We start from the raw sequence: 20,538 nt of genomic DNA on the forward strand, positions 1-20,538 counted from the left end.
TATGGCGTTAATCCAGCTCCTGTTTACTCAGAATTATTTCGAAATGATGGATTTCAGGGAGGAATGATGAGCAGCTGCTGTCTGCAGGCGTCTCTGAAGCTGATCAATTCTCCATCTCAGCATCCTTCTCTCTTCTATCAAACCCTCAGCCTCCTTCATTACTATGAAGCTCCTCCTCCTCAGGATCTGCTGGTTCTGATCTTCATCCCATCCTTTATCCAACGTTCCCATCATCCCTGTTATCAAACAGTTTTAAATGACAAAATAAAAGACTGATCCACAGATTTCAGCTCTCATTATGAATTACAACCAAAACCAGCAGATTAAATCAATATGATTAAATCTAAACATTATCCAGCCGGTTTATAATGTCATAGCCGTTTCCATCCTTGGAGCGACGTCATTGAAATGGCTTCAACCAACCAACTAGAGGAAGATGTTTCCAGATGATTTCAGTAAATAAGAGAGGAGGAGGATCATTGGTCCGAAACTGAAGGAAGAACAGCAGAAAATGTGAGAGGAAGATAAGGAGAAGATTTTGTAGGATCGACCAGACAGCAGGAGAGACGAGAACCAAAAGGAGGAGCAGAAAGGAGCAAAGATGTACAACTAGACTTAGGCTTTCAGGGAGGAGGGAAGGGTGAGCGCTGTGGAGAGAATGAACCAAGAGAACATTTTTATTAACATCTTTACTGGTCTAGCACTTTATTTAGCTTCTGCTTTCTTGATATTCACTCGTTCATCTATAAACACATTCACTCATTCATCTATAAACACATTCACTCATTCATTAATGCATTCATCTATTTACCCATTTACTCATTCATCCATAAACACATTCACTCATTCATCCATAAACACATTCACTCATTCATCCATCCATAAACACATTCACTCGTTCATCCATAAATGCATTCATTCATCCATAAATGCATTCACTCATTCATCCATAAACACAGTCACTCATTCATCCATAAACATATTCACCCATAAACCAATTCACTCATTCATCCATAAACACATTCATCCATAAACCAATTCACACATTCATCCATAAACACATTCATCCACTAACCAATTCATTCATTCATCCATAAACACATTCACTCATTCATCCATTAACACATTGATCTATTTACCCATTCACTCATTAATCCATTAACACATTAATCTATTTACCCATTCACTCATTCATCCATAAACACATTCATCCAATAAACCAATTCACTCATTCATCCATAAATACATTCAATCATCCATTCACTCATTCATCCATAAATGCATTCAATCATTCATTTACTCATTCATCCATAAACACAGTCACTCATTCATCCATAAACATATTCACCCATAAACCAATTCACTCATTCATCCATAAACACATTCATCCATAAACACATTCACACATTCATCCATAAACACATTCATCCACTAACCAATTCATTCATTCATCCATAAACACATTCACTCATTCATCCATTAACACATTGATCTATTTACCCATTCACTCATTAATCCATTAACACATTAATCTATTTACCCATTCACTCATTCATCCATAAACACATTCATCCAATAAACCAATTCACTCATTCATCCATAAATACATTCAATCATCCATTCACTCATTCATCCATAAATGCATTCAATCATTCATTTACTCATTCATCCATAAATGCATTCAATCATTCATCCATAAACACATGCATCCACAAACCAATTCACTCATTCATCCATAAACACATTCACTCATTCATCCATTAACGCATTCATCTATTTACCCATTCACTCATTCATCCATAAACACATTCACTCATTCATCCATTAACGCATTCATCTATTTACCCATTCACTCATTCATCCATTAACACATTCACTCATTCATCCATAAATGCATTCATTCACTCATTCATCCATAAACACATTCACTCATTCATCCATAAATGCATTCATTCATTCATTCATTCATTCATCCATAAACGCATTCACTCATTCATCCATAAATGCATTCACACACTGAGATATGCCACGTTGGATTTTAGAGTTTTCAAATTACAAACACAGAATTGATCCCCTTTGATCCTGACATCCACATGGACATATGGATGTGTCACTCTATCCTTGTGGGGACTTCCATTCATTTCTATTGGCAAACAGAAACCCTTACCATAAACCTAACCGTTAGCAGAAGCTAACCAGCTAAAATGGCCTCACTTTGTGAAATTATTATCCCTCCAAACCTTATAATGGATCCTCACTCTGGTTTTAAAACAGGAGCACACACAGGAGCAGGATTTGGATGGGATGTGCTTCGGGTCCAGCCCTGGTGCAGCTCAATGTTTCTAAGGGTGTGAGAATGTTCTTAGGAACCTAATGATGCAGAAAAGTCACTGATATTTTAAGGTTGCAGAAAAGCCTTGCTGCAGTCTCTGTTAATGTTTCTGGTATTCTATAAAAATTTGTGCTTTTTCTTGTGCTGTTTAGATCTTGATGCTAATGATGCTACATTCAGAGCAGGCTATTAAAGGAGCAGAACAGAGGTGTCCTTACAGAGGGACACTTCCCCAGAATGCTCCATGTTCAGGCACATTAGCATGCATGCTATGAGCCGAAGCACTGAGCCAAGGGCACCTTAACCATCAGCTGCTACAGTTCAGGTGAATGGTTGCTCAGAAAGAAAGATCCGCAATGCAGCTGGAAGCAGCAGAGAGAGGACTGCTGCTGCTCCACCGTATTCCACTTTCACTGATCCTGCTGCCCGCCTGATGCAGCAGGCGGTGAAACAGAGCGCAGCATAAAAGCCCGGCTCCTTTTCTGCTGCTGTGCGATTGGAGGATGAGGTGTCTATGTGACGGCGCTCGGTTTGCTGGTTCAGCTCCTCTGGAGCACAAAGACTCCAGGTTGCACTTTGCTTCTGTCTGGATTTATATTTAGCCTCTGAGACCTGCTGACTTCCTGTCAGCCTGGTGTCGATCACCATGTGAGGCGTCTTCCTTTACTGAAGATTGTTGGATCTTCCAACCATATATGGTTGTAATGCAGCGTTGCACCAATACATGAGGTTTGGTTTGGAGATGAACCATGTTTGTCCTTAAATCGGTCTCATTCTAGCAGGAAGAAGGCCAGTATAGTGATGAAAACTTTCAGTTTTTTTTTATCATGGTGGAAATTAGATCACAGGGGAACCCTTTTAATGAAAATAAAAATGTTGAAGTCGGGCTCCTGGTTCGTGTGCAGATGGGAAGCAGACAGAGAGCTTTAGGGCACAGTGCTTCTTACTATAATCTGTCTCTTTCCCTGACTGTACATCACTGCAGCTTTCGCCCCTCCTCCTCCTCTGTTGCTGTGTAGGAAGATGTGGTTGCTATGGTTACCTCTTCCAGACTGCAAACATAATTTATTCAGGAATTTGCTGCGGAAAAAGGCAGACATAGAAACTTTGGCGTATATTTTGGACTGAGCTGATTTCTTTCCCGTTAAAGCTAAAGGCGTCACTGGTTCGACTAAAGCGTCTCAGTCAGCTGATTCGTTTGTTTACAATGTGGCCTGCTCCATTTACCGAGCATCCTCCTCCTCCTCTCCACCCGTTTGGTACCCCACATTCCTTCACCTAGAGGCTCAACACTGTCCCCTCCCCCACTCACATTCCCCAGACCACAATGTGAGGGGGGGAATGTTTGGAACAGACAAACAAGGTGTTCCTGAAATTTGACCTTTTGTCCTGCGGATGTGTCGCCCCGCCAGTATGCATGAACACCCCCCATGTAGGAAACCATTAGGTGAGTATCAGAGCCATACTGAGGTAATTTCATTCTTTAGTTAAGAGAAGGAAATCATATTAATTCTATGTGACTAAAATCTCAACATTCAAAGATTAAAGTCGAAACATTTGGAGTTGAAACTGTATTTTCTGATATTAATATTATAAGATTGGCTTTCTTTGATGTAAACCCGGCTCAGACTGATGCTGCAGTTTGGTTGACCTCATCACCTCGCTTCACAATTATCAGGCTTTCATCTCGATAAAACATGTTTTTTTCTTCTAATATTATGGCTTCACGCGTGATATTATTCAGGTATCACTTTATTATTAAAATCTTCTGAAATTGTGTTTCCTTTCATGTTTAGTCATTTTTAGGAAAAAATGCGTTACGGCTGCCATCTCTGTGAAAATGAAATAAGGGATGCTCATTAGCCAGGCATTGCCTTCCACCCTACCAACATTATTATGAATGACTTTTTGTCTTTTCTTGTGTCTCTGTGAAGTGAGTTTATAAACATGTAAGCCTGAACTAAATTAGACGCCTCATTTTGTTTCTTAATAATTCTGTTTACTCATATACAGCGCGTCTTCTCAAGCGTTTTTCTCAGAGAACGAGTGGCAGGCTGTGGCGATGGAATCGGGTACTTGCAACTTTCTCAGAGCACCAGCGCTCGGCTCTAACCACTAGGCTAGCACTCCCCCAAAAGAAAAATAGATCTGCACCACGCTCCAGAAACTGGAGGTCACTTCCTCCGCTGCTGTTTTTGAGATGAGACCAGTTTAAGATGAAGGTTTTTACTCCAAATGTTATAAAAACAGCAGAAATAAATGTAGAGATTTGAGGATAGAAAGTCTGTGAACTCAGAGAGGATTAAGATGGTTTTCTGAATCCAAACATAGCGTGACTGAGACAGACAGATCCATTCTGCCCTGCTCTGTTTCTAACTGCTGAGTCATCCTCTGCAGAGAAAAGCCTCAGACTGATATCAGATGGATGGGAAACCCAGCCATCAACTATTCATAAACATGTTTTAATTCAGCAAAAATCACCTAATCTGGGTTAAATGAAGGCTTTGATGTGAGATTAGACTTAAGCTTCAGCTTTAAACCAAAATGTCTTCTGATGTATCAGAAAACGGGAAAAATATCTCTGAGATCTTTGTTTTTATTCTGTTTCACTAAACCACTAGAGGAGAACTTATTCTAATGTTTTATTTAGTGTTTATTTTCTTTGTTACTGTGGTGTTTGAGGCCATGGATGGATGCATGGATGGATAGATGGATGTTTCCGACCCATGTCAGGAGAGGATGCTACATATCTTCATCCTTTTGATGTCTGCAGAATCATGTTGATAAAACAGCTTATGGTGAAGCAGAAGCTTTTCCCATCAGATTAATTGTAAACCAGACGCCGGGGCGACTGGGAGACGTCATCAGCAGGAGAGGGAAATGAACACGGCCACTGTCCTCCACCAGTTGTGTTGCTTAGCAACAGCTGTAGTGGACTGTCTTTAGCAGCCCTTTGTGATGGTTTTGGGCAGCTTTGTGATGGAGTAAGAGGTCGCAGCGGCAGCCATATTGTCCCCACTCATCTTACTCAGGGAAGCACAGAGTGGGTTGTTCACCTTCCTGCACAGCAGATGTTGAAGGTTTCATCTGTTTTTTTTGTTTTTTGTTTTTTATTGAAAAGTCAGAGGTAGAAACAATAGATAGTCTTCATGGTTACAAAAGACTTTCCGTTTTTCAAACTTTATACACATTCAGAAAAAAAAAACACACCCTCCCTCTACCCAGACTGATTGTAATGAATCAAAAAAACAAACCAAAAAACACTGAACCGACAGTAGACTGCAGTTTTTGTTTGTTAAGCGTGGGCAGGCATCAGAATAAACAAATCAAGACAGAGAGTGAATAGCTCGATCTGCATTCCAAGGTCCTCTTGGCCATCAAAGTATGCCTTTGTGTATGCTCAGCTTTTTAATTGAAAGCATAGAATCTTTTAATGTAATGCAATGTTGGAGGAAGTTCTTGGAGGCCTCTAAAGTATGAGAGAAAGCGTTCCCAAACAGATTGAAATTTGTCTGAGCGCCTTATAGCAAATTTGATTTTTTCCAAGTGCAAAAATAATATAACATCCTTCAACCACTGAGCGACAGTAGGTGGCGCACTTGACTTCCAGTGGAGTAGAATTAGTCTTCGTGCAAGCAGAGAAACAAATGCTATAATGTTCTGTTGGTTCTTAGTTAAATTTGCTTCATTTTTTGGTACCCCGAATAACGCTATCATTGCACAGGGCTGTAAAGTGACTCCAAAGACTTTTGACAGTGTTTCATCTGTTGACCCTGTTGTCCAACCCTGTGTTGCTCAGCACCCCCACCCCCCCCAACCCTGCTATTACACTGCAAAAAAGATCTGGAAACAAGTAAAAAATGTCTTAAATTAAGTGTTTTTAGCCCTAATTTGAGTAGGTAAATGAGACAGTTTACCAATTTTTACTCTTAAAATAAGATACCGTATTTTCACGACCATAAGGCGCACCGTACTAAAAGGCGCAGTCTCAGTTATGTGTGCCATTTCTGTATTTAACACACACATAAGGCGCACCGGACTATAGGGCGCATTTTTTATATACAGGTACATGTCCTCTACTACCTTTAAATACCTCTACTGCATATTTTAAAAATACAGCGGGCCCAAAACTGAGTATGACTGTGCTTTATTCATGTATTTATTACAAAGTATTAATCAAACCTGCGAGCCGTGAGACAGACACATCGCAGATGACAGAGCTGTGATGACTCCTAAATTAACTTAAAATCCTGAAACCTGCCGACGGAATATGTTCGCTTTTATTGCCGGTATCCTGGTGCCTGCAGTTTAAATTATTTAGATGAAAAACACCTGCCAGCCGCCGCGGTGAGGCTGCTGTTGAAGGGATTTCTGCTGTCGGTGCACCGCTGGTATGTGGGGGTCTGAGCGCCTCCGACAGAAATAGATAATCTGGATGAACTGACTGCAATTAAGTTTTCAGGTGGCCTTTCTCACTTAAAAACATATTAAAACTACTTTGTTCCCACTGATCACAGCAAATATAGCTGCAAGATTTAGATTATTTAGATGAAAAAACACCTGCCAGCCACCGCGCTGAAGAGGAGGAGACCCGCCCAGAGGCTGCTGTTGAATTAAGTTTTCAGGTAGAAAAATAGAGCGGGAGCAAAACTGAGTATGTTTGTGCTTTATTCATGTATTTATTACAAAGTATTAATCGAACCAGTGGCGGCTGGTGAAAAATATTTTTGGTGGGGCTGATATAGCCTAGTGTATGTCTCCAACTAATCCGGAATAAGAATTCAAATAAACAATTGGACAATACATACAATTTAACAGTAATGATTTAATTTACTATATAATAACAGTAACAGTGATGATTTGGGTCACTGTGACGGGGTTCTTTGGCCTCCAAGAATCCAGGCTCAGTCGGGTTACCGGTGTTGGTGATTTATTGAGCTCAAAAACTCAAAACAGGGTGCAAAAGAAACTAAACATATACAAGATACTCTGGGCCTCAGCCTCCCTCCAGTTACCAGCAATGTAACAAAGAAACAGAAAACAAAAATTGCTGCTTTTCTTCCCACAGCCCTCATTTAATAGTTTAAGCCCCTCACCTCAGGCTCTCTTATTTCTGATTTCTTCTCATTAATCAGTTTTGTCCATATATTACCTCCACAAACAATTGATGTACAAAAACAAATCATTTTTACAACTTCATTCTTTTACACAGATTCATTGACTTATTCAATTACACTAAACTGGGTTTGAACCCAGCAAAGACGCAGCCAGACTGAAGATGACAAGTCCCCATAGCATAAACACGTACACACACACACACACACCCACACCCCCCACACACCCACACATACACACACACACGGCTAACCCCACTGAAATATTAAGTGTGCACCCTCAATATGCCAGCAGGTAACCAGGAACAGCTTGTGTGTTTTACGTTCATGGAGCTACTTGGCTCAGCGCGAGTGTATTGGTCCTCACAAACACAGTATAACAGGAATGTGTGTGTGGCGTGCAAAGTTAGAGAGGTTGTTTTAAGCGACGAGGTGGATTCGTCACAGTCACAATAACCATAACATGAAATGTTCATATCCTACAACAGGGATGTTCTTCTGGCAAACGGGTAGATAAATAAGGATCTCACCGAATTTGGTGGAAGCTGCATCTCGCTCGTTACATTCGCCATCTTCCCTCTAACTGTCTGCACCTGTGCTTGGGTTCAGAAGCCTGTTAAAGCGCAGTATTTTCAGCGCCCCAAGACCATAAAGTTCCGAGACGCTGATTGGCCATTAAATTCACCTAGCAATAGTACATGATTGACAGATTCTCTGCATATGTGGGGCTGTCTGATAGGCGCCCCCAGAACAGAGACGGTAGGAGTCTGTCTGTGGAAATCCACAAATTAATGACAGTAGATAGGGAAATTTAGTTTATATAATTTGTTTTGCTTATAGGTACACAGTCTAGAGAATAAAACTGACATTTATGAGTTAATTTCTAAAAATATATTTTACGTTTCTCTCTTCTTATCAGGGAGGGCGGTGCCCCAGCGCCCCCTATGGGCCGGCCGCCACTGAATCGAACCCATCAAAGTCATCATCCTCTGTTTCTGAATTAAACAGCTGCGCTAAATCAGACATGCCAGTTTCCCCTTCTTCGCTGTCAGAGTCACTTTCCGTGCAGCGCGGCTCCTCAGAAATAATGCCGGCTTTTGCAAAAGCTTGAACAACAGAGCCAGCAGACACGTTAGTCCAAGCATCTACAATCCATCCGCAAACGGTGGCGTAACTTGCCCGGCGCTGCCTTCCACTTATCCTGAAACTGTGGTCTCCGTCTGTCATCCATTGCTCCCACGCCGCTCGCAGCCTTACTTTGAACGGCCGCTTCACACTGAGTGTCGAGCGGTTGAAGTTCCTTTGTCAGACCCCCGAGATAACGACGAGCACAGCGTCCATTTGATTCACCTTTTTTTTTCACATCGGCTGTGAGATGGGCACGCAGCGATGGTGATGCGTGGAAAAAAGCACCTGGTCTCCTCACATACACCTGCCTTTCATCATCTCCAGCCTTTTTCATTTGCGTTAATGTCATCAGAGCGCTGTGTCTGTCTCGCTGTCAGCTCCCAGATCAGCTTCTCTGATTGGTTGATGCGGCGCGTCCAGCAGCAAAACTTCAATTTTTCCATCTCGAGCAGCAGCAGCGCGTTGGCGGTGCGTCAGATACTTAAACGCTCCCGAGGCGCTGCGCCTGCTGCTCAAAAAGCGCTTTTTGCTGCACCTATACGCGCGTCAACTCGCTGCTTCTGCTGCACCTGCTGGGTCCGGTTCACACCGATGTCGAGCGGTTGAACAGCGAGCACAGCGTTAATTTGTTTCCCCATGTTTTTCACATCAGCTGTGAGATGGGCACGCATGGAGTCACATATTAACAGCGATGGTGATGAGTGGAAAAAAAACACCTGGTCTCCTTACATTCAGCCACTCTTTCATCATCTCCTCAATGAGGTGGTCTCAAAAGTCGCAGTTACAACACACATAAGGCGCACCGCACCAAAGGGCGCACCGCACATTTTGAGGGAAAAAAAAGACGTTTAAGTGCGCCTTATAGTCGTGAAAATACGGTAATCACATAACAAGCATTGAAATGAGACAATGCAATTGTTTTTTCTTATTTTAAGAGTAAATTGTCTTGATCCATTTACAAAGTGTCTCTTTTACCTCCTCAATCTGAGAACAAATGCACTTATTTAAAAAGAAAAAGACTTATCTAGTTCTAGCTGCCATCAGAGTCAACTCATTTAAATATTTTAATATTTAGTTAAAGACAAGAGTTGATACATACTAGTGTTGAAATTAAAAGTTCATCATAAATAAATAAATTTCAGTGAATTTATGTCGTTTATGTACATTGTTTAAAAGGCGCATTAAAATGTAAAGAGGAACCTATGTTTTTTGTTCCGCATGTCATGTTGTTGCCCATGGGAAAGATTGATTGACACAGTTATTTTTTTGCACCTGTTTTTTCAAGTAGTTTCACAGGAAAGCTTTAAGACTGTTTTTGTGAGAAAAGCTAAATAAATTATCTTTATTCCTCTGGAGTTTATGCGGCCAATGAGGTACGACTTTGTTTTACTTGGATTAATTTGTGTAAACCTTTCTATTTGTTTTGAGCTAATCTGGGTTTCTGTTTCCCTTCTTAGTTCTGACGGCATTTTTTGGGGCTTTATAAGACGTGTCCACAATAAATGGCTGTTAAAACCAAAAGAAGGACGTTGAGCCTTGATTATCTTGAGAGGAGCAACACTAGTGTTCGAGTCAATGAGTCGATGCAATCAACTGGTTTTCTTTAGATAAAAAGCTGAATCAATTTGACTGGATGATCTGGTGAACTGTAAAGTGCCTTGAGATGACATGTGTTGTGAATTGGCGCTATAGAAATAAACTGAATTGAATAATTAAGTCCACCCTGCTGTCCAATAACAAGTTAAATTAGTAATGTACAAGTCAGCATTAGCTTTGGTTGACATTTGACTGGAAACATAATTTCCCCGTAAATCAGCCAGAACCTGCTGCCCTCAGACAGGATAATAAATCCGCTGTAGAGAAGAATGGAGAGGAAGGAGATGGCAAATACAGCTTCTACACATTAAAGTACTGTGGCCTGTGTGGAAACTCGCTGCACTAGACTCTACTGCTGAAGGAAAAGAGCTTGTTGAGGGGTTGCTGCCTTCACTGACAAACCAGTGAAATTGTGGTTAACTTTAAACGTGGGGCTTAGAGGAGGAAGTTTAATCACGCAGAGAGACCATCCCAACAGGAGGAACCATCATGCTGTGGGCTTTATTCCAACATCTGGTTGTTTAATTGGCTTAGTTTAGTTTCAATAAAAGTTAAGCCGCTAGAATGGCCGAGCTCATTACTAGACTTGAATCTATCTGAAAAAATCTACAGGAATAAACTTAAGATCAATAAGGGTAGAAATAATCCCAAACCCTCAACATTTAAAGGCGGTTTGTGTCAAAGCTCAATTTAATCCATTGTCTCCGTTTCTCCACTCAGGAAACTCCTGGAAGTTATGATGACCAAAAAAAGAAAAGGCTTTTCCTCAAACAGCTTCAGTTCTTATTCTCTGTCATTTCTGCTTGTCATTTATGATCTAATATGCTCTTCTGATTATTCTGGGTGGCTGTTAGCATCTGGAGAGAATTTTATATCACTTAGAAAACACTTTGACATGTAAAGATTATTTCCGTGATGTTTATTCTCTGTATACAGATTGAATCTGTGGCTGTTGAAGCATTGCAGCCTCCTGTTGTACTTATTGGGGATGGAGGTCCTAAGTTCAATCTTGACATGTTTGTTCCAGGTCTTGGTCTCATATCTTTATGGCCTTGGTCAGATTGGTGCTTTTTAACGTTTAAGATAAGGGTGCTTCTATGCTAAATGAATATAAACTATGCATTTTTTTTTTCAATTTATTTTAGTGGATGAATTTGGTTCCGATGAACATTTCCATAAACTTTCTGATAGAAACCATTTCTGATAGAAATGGTTTGCCTAAATGTTCTGTATCCATCGTGGAGCAGTTTCTTTTCCTTTATTTATTTTGTGGGTCGTTTCTTTTCTTCAGGGACAACCTGTGTGTGCAGGCCCCTCTGGCTGAAAGCCTTCACCTTCAGTCTTTGGCAAATGACACTCAGCAAGCGGTAAGGAGAGCAAGTGATATGCTGAAGCAGATGGAGAGTCTGAAGACGGAGATAAAGATGCTGCTGACTGTGAGTAATTAGTAATACTCTACTTGCAGTGTCGGGGCGTCAGTTGATGTAAAATAATCAGTTAAATATGCTCAGAAGGAACTAAATCTTTGATAATTAAAAGGTGTTCAGGTAAAGAGACGGAGTTCTGGTGTTTATGACGATCTGTCTTCCATCCAGCAGCAAGATCAGACTCCACAATTCAGCTTTCCTGCTCCAGACCAGAGTGAGATTCCAAATAAACATCTTGAGCCCCAACAGAGCAAATCCAAGCCCAAGCAGGCCTGGTTCTACCTGTCTAGTGCTGAGCAAAGCCAGAGCCGTCCAAACGATCTTCAACAAAATGATTCCCAAAACACTTCTCACGTCCAGCATAATAAGCAACATGTGGGTCAGCAGCTGCAGTCAGAGCTTAATCCGCCCAGCTCCCGGGATCTGCAGCCCGTTCCAACACCGTCTCAGGCTGGACCATCGCTGACTCATCCTAGCTTCACCCAGGATTCCAGAGGTCTGTCTAACCAGCGCTCCCATCCTGGACCGATCCAGAGGAAGCCCGGGAGCCACTCTGTGCTGGAGGAGGCGGGTCAGGTTCTCCGTCAGGCCCGGAGACGGAAAAAGGTTCTGGAGGAAAACCTGGAAGCTCTGATGAAAGCAAAGAATGGAGAAATCCTACACTGCCAGCTGGAAGCGCTGGCTGCTAACAGGTGATGAAAACACAGGAAGCTAGGTTGTTAGCTAGATGGATAGCTAGGTAGGAAGTTAGGTGAGTGGTTATATAGGTAACTAGGCAGGAAGCTATATAGGAAGCTAGATCAATAGTTAGATAGGTAACTAGGTAGGAAGCTATATAGGAAGCTAGATCAAATGTTAGATAGGTAACTAGGTAGGAAGCTATATAGGAAGCTAGATCAAATGTTAGATAGGTAACTAGGTAGGAAGCTAGATCAATAGTTAGGTAACTAGGTAGGAAGCTATATAGGAAGCTAGATAAATAGTTAGATAGGTAACTAGGTAGGAAGCTATATAGGAAGCTAGATCAATAGTTAGGTAACTAGGTAGGAAGCTATATAGGAAGCTAGATCAATAGTTAGATAGGTAACTAGATAGGAAGCTATATAGGAAGCTAGATCAATAGTTAGATAGGTAACTAGGTAGGAAGCTATATAGGAAGCTAGATCAATAGTTAGATAGGTAACTAGGTAGGAAGCTATATAGGAAGCTAGATCAATAGTTAGATAGGTAACTAGGTAGGAAGCTAGATCAATTGTTAGATAGGTAACAAGGTAGGAAGCTATATAGGAAGCTAGATCAATCATTAGATAGGTAACTAGGTAGGAAGCTAGATCAATAGTTAGATAGGTAACTAGGTAGGAAGCTATATAGGAAGCTAGATCAATAGTTAGATAGGTAACTAGGTAGGAAGCCATATAGGAAACTAGATCAATAGTTAGATAGGTAACTAGGTAGGAAGCTATATAGGAAGCTAGATCAATAGTTAGGTAACTAGGTAGGAAGCTATATAGGAATCTAGATCAATAGTTAGATAGGTAACTAGATAGGAAGCTATATAGGAAGCTAGATCAATAGTTAGATAGGTAACTAGGTAGGAAGCTATATAGGAAGCTAGATGAATAGTTAGATAGGTAACTAGATAGGAAGCTAGATGAATAGTTAGATAGGTAGCTAGGTAGGAAGCCAGGCAGGTAGTTAGATAGGTAACTAGGTAGGAGGCTATATAGGAAGCTAGATCAATAATTAGATAGGTAACTAGGTAGAAAGCTAGATGAATAGTTAGATAGGTAGCTAGGTAGGACGCCAGGCAGGTAGTTAGATAGGTAACTAGGTAGGAAGCTATATAGGAAGCTAGATCAATAGTTAGATAGGTAACTAGGTAGGAAGCCATATAGGAAGCTAGATCAATAGTTAGATAGGTAACTAGGTAGGAAGCTATATAGGAAGCTAGATCAATAGTTAGATAGGTAACTAGATAGGAAGCTATATAGGAAGCTAGATCAATAGTTAGATAGGTAACTAGGTAGGAAGCTATATAGGAAGCTAGATAAATAGTTAGATAGGTAACTAGGTAGGAAGCTATATAGGAAGCTAGATCAATAGTTAGGTAACTAGGTAGGAAGCTATATAGGAAGCTAGATCAATAGTTAGATAGGTAACTAGATAGGAAGCTATATAGGAAGCTAGATCAATAGTTAGATAGGTAACTAGGTAGGAAGCTATATAGGAAGCTAGATCAATAGTTAGATAGGTAACTAGGTAGGAAGCTATATAGGAAGCTAGATCAATAGTTAGATAGGTAACTAGGTAGGAAGCTAGATCAATTGTTAGATAGGTAACTAGGTAGGAAGCTATATAGGAAGCTAGATCAATCATTAGATAGGTAACTAGGTAGGAAGCTAGATCAATAGTTAGATAGGTAACTAGGTAGGAAGCTATATAGGAAGCTAGATCAATAGTTAGATAGGTAACTAGGTAGGAAGCCATATAGGAAACTAGATCAATAGTTAGATAGGTAACTAGGTAGGAAGCTATATAGGAAGCTAGATCAATAGTTAGGTAACTAGGTAGGAAGCTATATAGGAATCTAGATCAATAGTTAGATAGGTAACTAGATAGGAAGCTATATAGGAAGCTAGATCAATAGTTAGATAGGTAACTAGGTAGGAAGCTATATAGGAAGCTAGATCAATAGTTAGATAGGTAACTAGATAGGAAGCTAGATGAATAGTTAGATAGGTAGCTAGGTAGGAAGCCAGGCAGGTAGTTAGATAGGTAACTAGGTAGGAGGCTATATAGGAAGCTAGATCAATAGTTAGATAGGTAACTAGGTAGAAAGCTAGATGAATAGTTAGATAGGTAGCTAGGTAGGACGCCAGGCAGGTAGTTAGATAGGTAACTAGGTAGGAAGCTATATAGGAAGCTAGATCAATAGTTAGATAGGTAACTAGGTAGGAAGCCATATAGGAAGCTAGATCAATAGTTAGATAGGTAACTAGGTAGGAAGCTATATAGGAAGCTAGATCAATAGTTAGATAGGTAACTAGATAGGAAGCTATATAGGAAGCTAGATCAATAGTTAGATAGGTAACTAGGTAGGAAGCTATATAGGAAGCTAGATCAATAGTTAGATAGGTAACTAGATAGGAAGCTAGATGAATAGTTAGATAGGTAGCTAGGTAGGAAGCCAGGCAGGTAGTTAGATAGGTAACTAGGTAGGAGGCTATATAGGAAGCTAGATCAATAGTTAGATAGGTAACTAGGTAGAAAGCTAGATGAATAGTTAGATAGGTAGCTAGGTAGGAAGCCAGGCAGGTAGTTAGATAGGTAACTAGGTAGGAAGCTATATAGGAAGCTAGATCAATAGTTAGATAGGTAACTAGGTAGAAAGCCATATAGGAAGCTAGATCAATAGTTAGATAGGTAACTAGGTAGGAAGCTATATAGGAAGCTAGATCAATAGTTAGGTAACTAGGTAGGAAGCTATATAGGAATCTAGATCAATAGTTAGATAGGTAACTAGATAGGAAGCTATATAGGAAGCTAGATCAATAGTTAGATAGGTAACTAGGTAGGAAGCTATATAGGAAGCTAGATCAATAGTTAGATAGGTAACTAGGTAGAAAGCTAGATGAATAGTTAGATAGGTAACTAGGTAGGAAGCTAGATCAATAGTTAGATAGGTAACTAGGTAGGAAGCTAGATCAATAGTTAGATAGGTAACTAGGTAGGAAGCTAGATGATTAGTTAGATAGGTAACTAGGTAGGAAGCTATATATGAAGCCAGGTGAGTAGTTAAATGGCTAACAAGATGGATAGCTAGGTGGGTAGTTAGATGACTAACAAGATAGATAGCTAGGTGGGTAGTTAAATGGGTAACCTGGTAGGAAGCAGGTACAGATTTTGCTTTGTGATTTAGATTGACATAAAACTGAAGTACTTGGAGAGAACCAGACATGAACAGGAAGAAAGGCTATAGGAGTCTACATTATGAAGGCCAGAATGCTCCACCATGTTTTCTCTACGTAGAGGATAGGTTCTAGCCTGATGGGGGTGTGATGCAGTGAGGAGTCTGTAAGCAGAACGATAGACCTGAGAGGAGTAAGAGGCGAGGTCAGGAGTTAGCCGCTACTATGAAAACCACTGTTTTTACTGTAAGAACAGTGCTGTAGACTTCTGTTTGTATAAGGTCTGTGATGTGATCCTTAAATTACAAACAGGAAGCGTTACATTGATAAATGTCCCTCAGGCCATTCATCAAATGACGTGTATATGAAAAGTGTATGCTTATGTTCACATATGATTTTCTTAAACGGAAACAAAGCGTTTTTACCTCTTGTTAATTTTATATTTTATATTAATTCGATTGAAAAGGAGCCATTGTAAAGAGCAGTTCTGGTTAAACAGGTTTACCCATCTAAACAGACCACATAGACAAGAGTGCATTATGAATAAAGCATTCTTTAAGTCTATATCCTAGATTAACTGAAATATTAATATAGGTTTACTTATTAAAGAGGAAAATAGTGCATGAAAACCTGGCCAACTCTGCAGTTTATATCTCACACAAACAGTTGTTTTTTTAATCTAATTTCGGCTCAAAGTAGTTGGCTTCAGCTCTCCTCTCAACGCTTCCTAATCTTTCATACTCCCCCACTCCAGCTAATATACTTAGCAAATGGGCTGCGGTGGTACATGTGACCCTAATACGTAACAGTGACTGGCTTTATAGTAGTTTGGCAAGAAATCCTAGTGCAAAATGTGAGTGATAAAGGGGGCAGGGAGTGGAAAGCGGGAGTTTGAGGGAAGTTAAAGTTTACACCTGGGTCACCATTCAGATCAGGGTTTGCTTCTCTGACGCCTCTGAAGTACTAAAGGAAGTAGCAATCATGGAATTGAATAAACATAACCAAAAGTGCTGCTGGTAGAATCCTAGAGAACTCCACAAAGCTTCACCTGAGGATTTGGTTAGAGAATAATGTTGCCACCAGTGCAGAGCATGCATCACATTGGCATTAAGTAGCTGGAAAAGCATCTGCCACTAAGACAAAGAGAAGCCTCTTATGTCCAAGAATATCAGCGACAGCTGAAATTCTATGACGCTGAACAGGAGGAGATCTTTTCTCTAGAAATTTGTTCTGAAGAATAAGAATTTTGTCTGAAGGAGAAAAGGTTTTAACTTCTGTAATTCATGTGTGAGGATGCAGGCTGTAAACTGGAACAGTTCAAGCTGACTCTGTTCTGCAGAGACCTGACTGAAGACGTGCGGATAAAGAAGACAGTGGATGCCTGGATCAGCTCCTTAACCACAGACACTCAGGTAAGAACATTTGGAAATCCACCTGATCTGGACATTCTAAAGCTACATTCACACTGCAGGCTTTAATGCTCAACTCCAATTTTTTTGTGAAATAGAATTTTTTTGCGTTGCCGTTCACATTTCCAAATATTTGCAACCTGTATGTGATCTCCTGCGTGAAATGTATTTATACAGCTTAAATGTCCTGCATGCACAGTAGAGGACGCAATGATGTCTCAAGCCAGCGTGCTCTGTGTTTACAAAAGTAAACATGAATGGTAGTGCTGGAGCGCATCTAGCGATCTTTCCCATCCTTAAATACTCAGTCTTTTAAAGATGGTTAAATATAAAGACGACTCTCCGCATCATCATCCACCATGGTTGTTGTTTTTTTTCCAACTTCTGAGTAGCAAGGCGCAGAATAGTGAAATTTGTTGGTTATTAATGGCGTTCAGGTCGGATGAATGCGACTTGGCCGTTCAGACACAGGTTACATTCTCAAAAGATCAGATTCATATCTGATCCAGGACCACAGAGCCAAGTGGTCTGGGTCACATTGGGTCGCATATGGGCAAAAAAATAGTAAAAAAAAATTGGATTTGGGTGACTTCCGACAGTGTGAACGTAGCCTAACACTTGTCGTTTTTCTCTTCTTTTCTATTTTCTCTCAGCCCCTTTCTGCCTTGATGCAAATGCATGCCATACTTTTCAGATTTAGATTTTTTTTTTCAAAGAAAATAAAAACAGATTCTTTTTTCCCCCATCATGCATCACTTTGTTTGTCAAACGTGATCCTACTAAAGTTTTCTTAAGCTCTCTTCTGTCTTCAGGTGCAGGATCAACCTCCTCCCCATCAGGGCGAGACGCGTCCAGGAGAGGCCAATCAGCGCAGAGCAGCGAACGCGACAAAGTTTCGACCCAGACCATCAGGCAGAGGGAAGACGCCGACGGTGCCCAGAGGAACAAGCAATAGGCCCGTTATGGGAAGAGGAAGCAGAGGCCAACCTGCTGGACACAGAACGGTCATACATGATCCTACTAACAGTGACGGGTCAGTCTGCTCGGCGAAGTGCAGCTGGTGACATTACCACTGCTTTGTGTACAGCTGCAGGAGGCGGAGCCTAAAGGAGTCTCAGGGAACCAGATGGGCATCCAGCAGGAGGATGTTGGTGGAGAACTGTATCTGACTCGTCTTTACGGCAAACTCCCTCATGAAGGTCTGAGACGAACCCTGAAGAAGAGCCCGTACCCTCGTTTCAGCTCCCCCGCATCCCCTCTGGGCAGGAAGCTCCGCCCCCGACTGGTGGAAAGCATCAGAGGTCTGGAGAAGCATTGAATCACTCGTGTTTCATTGGTGGAGGCTGTTCCTCCCTCTGATTGGCCTGTGATCTGTGTCTCCTGACAGGTGTAAGGGTGAAGTCCTGTAAGACTCAGACTAGCTTCTCTCCTCACCACAGTCTGTCGGCTGAGCCTCCAGTGGATTATACTGGAAGCTCCACTGGTGCCACGGCCATCCCACTGCGTCAGTAAACAGACAGCCACACTCTGAGTCATCACTGCACCTCATTAGGATTTTATTTATACCTGAAAACAGCTGTAGGAACAACCGTTGCTCTCTCTAAGTCAATCATACAGTTTCCTACATTAGATTCATTTATGTTTGCAGATATTTACCATAACTGAGGCCTGGTCTCGCTGAGTGTTTGAATTAACTGAGTAAAAACCAGTCTGTAAAGCATTCTTCCACATTTGTTTGGGTTCCAGTCTGATTCCAAACGGCATCTATTCATTGAATTCTTCCAAACTCCAAACATTAAACTCCATCATGAAAATGAGGAAAACATTTTTAAAGGAAAAGTCCAGTCAGACTGCTCTGCCATACAGGCCTGATTGCTGGGTTGCCTCAGAGATTGTTGACTCAACAGGTGGAGCCATCAATCATCCAAAGGAGGATGAGAGGAAACAGGAGGAGCTTCAGGTTGGAGCCTCCTGGTAAAGGCTGTGAATAATCAGACATGGGATTTCTTATTATTTGTTAGAAATGTTCAGCAATCTAAAGGAAACGTGTTTCCATTTCTAGAGGAAATAAAATAATTTAAAATCATTTGATAAAAAGCTGGAATAGAACTCTCTTGCTGGACTGTATACATTGAGGAATATTTCTTGCTGTGTTTATCTTTATCGGTTCTAATAAGTGATGTTATGAGATGAGCCGAGGCTTCGAAGTGCTTTGAGTAATGGAGGCAGCATTTCCACGAGGCGCATATCGGGGCGTGCTTCAATTAGGGGAGGAGCCAAAATCAATGACGTCCGACATGACGCGACCGCTTCAGGAAGTGGTTCAGCTCGCCCCGAAGTGTTCAGACAAGATGTGGGAGTTTGTAGGAGAGCTGCTGTCAGTTGGATAGATTCTAAGGATAGATTGGTTGGAAAAACAGCCAACTAGTTAATCTAAACTATTTTGGTTAGATTAAATAGTGTAATGATCAAAGTCTAAGCAAACCAGTAGTTACAGTTGTAATATTGGTTTTAAATAGTATTGCTTTCTCATTTGCAGTTACTATTGCAGGTGGCATCAGCTGTAAGACATTGACATCCATTCCTTAGGTTGATGGTTCAAATCCCACCTCAGATTTTGAAAGTTGCAATGATACTTAACAAGTATTTTGGTTAGTGTGACTAATTTGTATTGGTTTGCTCCAGTACACATATAACTTCCAACCTGATTAAAACCAAAAACTCTGGAAAAACTATCATGTTTGAATAAAAATGACTAAAACCTTTCATTTTGCTCATCATTGCCTAATTTACACAAACACTTTCACTGTCTGCTTGAACTTATTTCACTAAAGTGGCAGAAAAACAGTGAACCTAAAACATTGTTCTCTTCTAATATATTTTACTCACAAGAAAAGCATACAAAAGATTTTATTATACAGAGCAATCATTAAAAATTTCAAAGGAACGTAAATGGGGAAAAATGAAAAACAATTGCAAAAAAATCACAGATTAAATTACTAACTGCAGTTCTGCACTCCACCAGTAGGTGGTGACATGTTCACATGAAGCTTCATGAACTGTGGGGATCGTTTCTAACCTGACTCTGTCAGATGGATTTGCTCCGCATATCTATCTGGAACCTTCTGTTGAAGTTATTTTGGGAAGGGGCGAAAATAACGGTTAGCTGATTGGCCTATGTTGGTGATAGACGGGCCAAATAAACCAATCAGATCAACGAAGCATATGACGTACTAACAGAGCGACGACGAAAACACAACCACAAGCCAGGCTACTCTTGCTGCTCTTGCCGAAACCAGTCGGGAGAAGACCAAAAACATCTTTTCCTCTGAGAAAAGCCTCCAGAGCAGTGTTTTGCTCTTCTTTCAGTGAGGAAATACTCTGTAATTCAGATAAAACTTGCTCGATAGCCACGCTAACGCTAGGTTCATCGGCTGAAGCCACCATGTTCTTTAGACTGAACTGTCGCGCTTCTAGTTGCGTCATACCTCAACCCACCTCAAAGCCAACACTGATTGGACATTCGTTCGGTGAACGGCTCCAAATTTTCTTTAACGGAGAGTCTCCAGACTGGTCTGCGAGTGAAACCTTGAAAGCTCGCGAGATCAGGATGGTCTCACGAGG

The 20,538-nt window shown here is 40.9% G+C and overlaps 1 protein-coding gene across 1 annotated transcript in view; it reads left to right on the forward strand.

The window, feature by feature from the left end:
- kiaa0586 (KIAA0586 ortholog) overlaps positions 1-20,538 on the forward strand; it is a 74,972-nt gene that overhangs the window by 32,328 nt on the left and 22,106 nt on the right. Inside the window, exons 8-13 of the mRNA XM_038300858.1 lie at positions 11,462-11,606; positions 11,766-12,289; positions 16,845-16,917; positions 17,727-17,918; positions 18,002-18,215; positions 18,302-18,418. Of these exons, the coding sequence (XP_038156786.1) occupies positions 11,462-11,606; positions 11,766-12,289; positions 16,845-16,917; positions 17,727-17,918; positions 18,002-18,215; positions 18,302-18,418 (1,265 nt within the window). The remainder of the gene's footprint in view (positions 1-11,461; positions 11,607-11,765; positions 12,290-16,844; positions 16,918-17,726; positions 17,919-18,001; positions 18,216-18,301; positions 18,419-20,538) is intronic.

Source organism: Cyprinodon tularosa, unplaced genomic scaffold (genome assembly GCF_016077235.1).
Source record: "Cyprinodon tularosa strain WSP-4 unplaced genomic scaffold, ASM1607723v1 ctg459, whole genome shotgun sequence".
Lineage (NCBI taxonomy): Eukaryota > Metazoa > Chordata > Actinopteri > Cyprinodontiformes > Cyprinodontidae > Cyprinodon > Cyprinodon tularosa.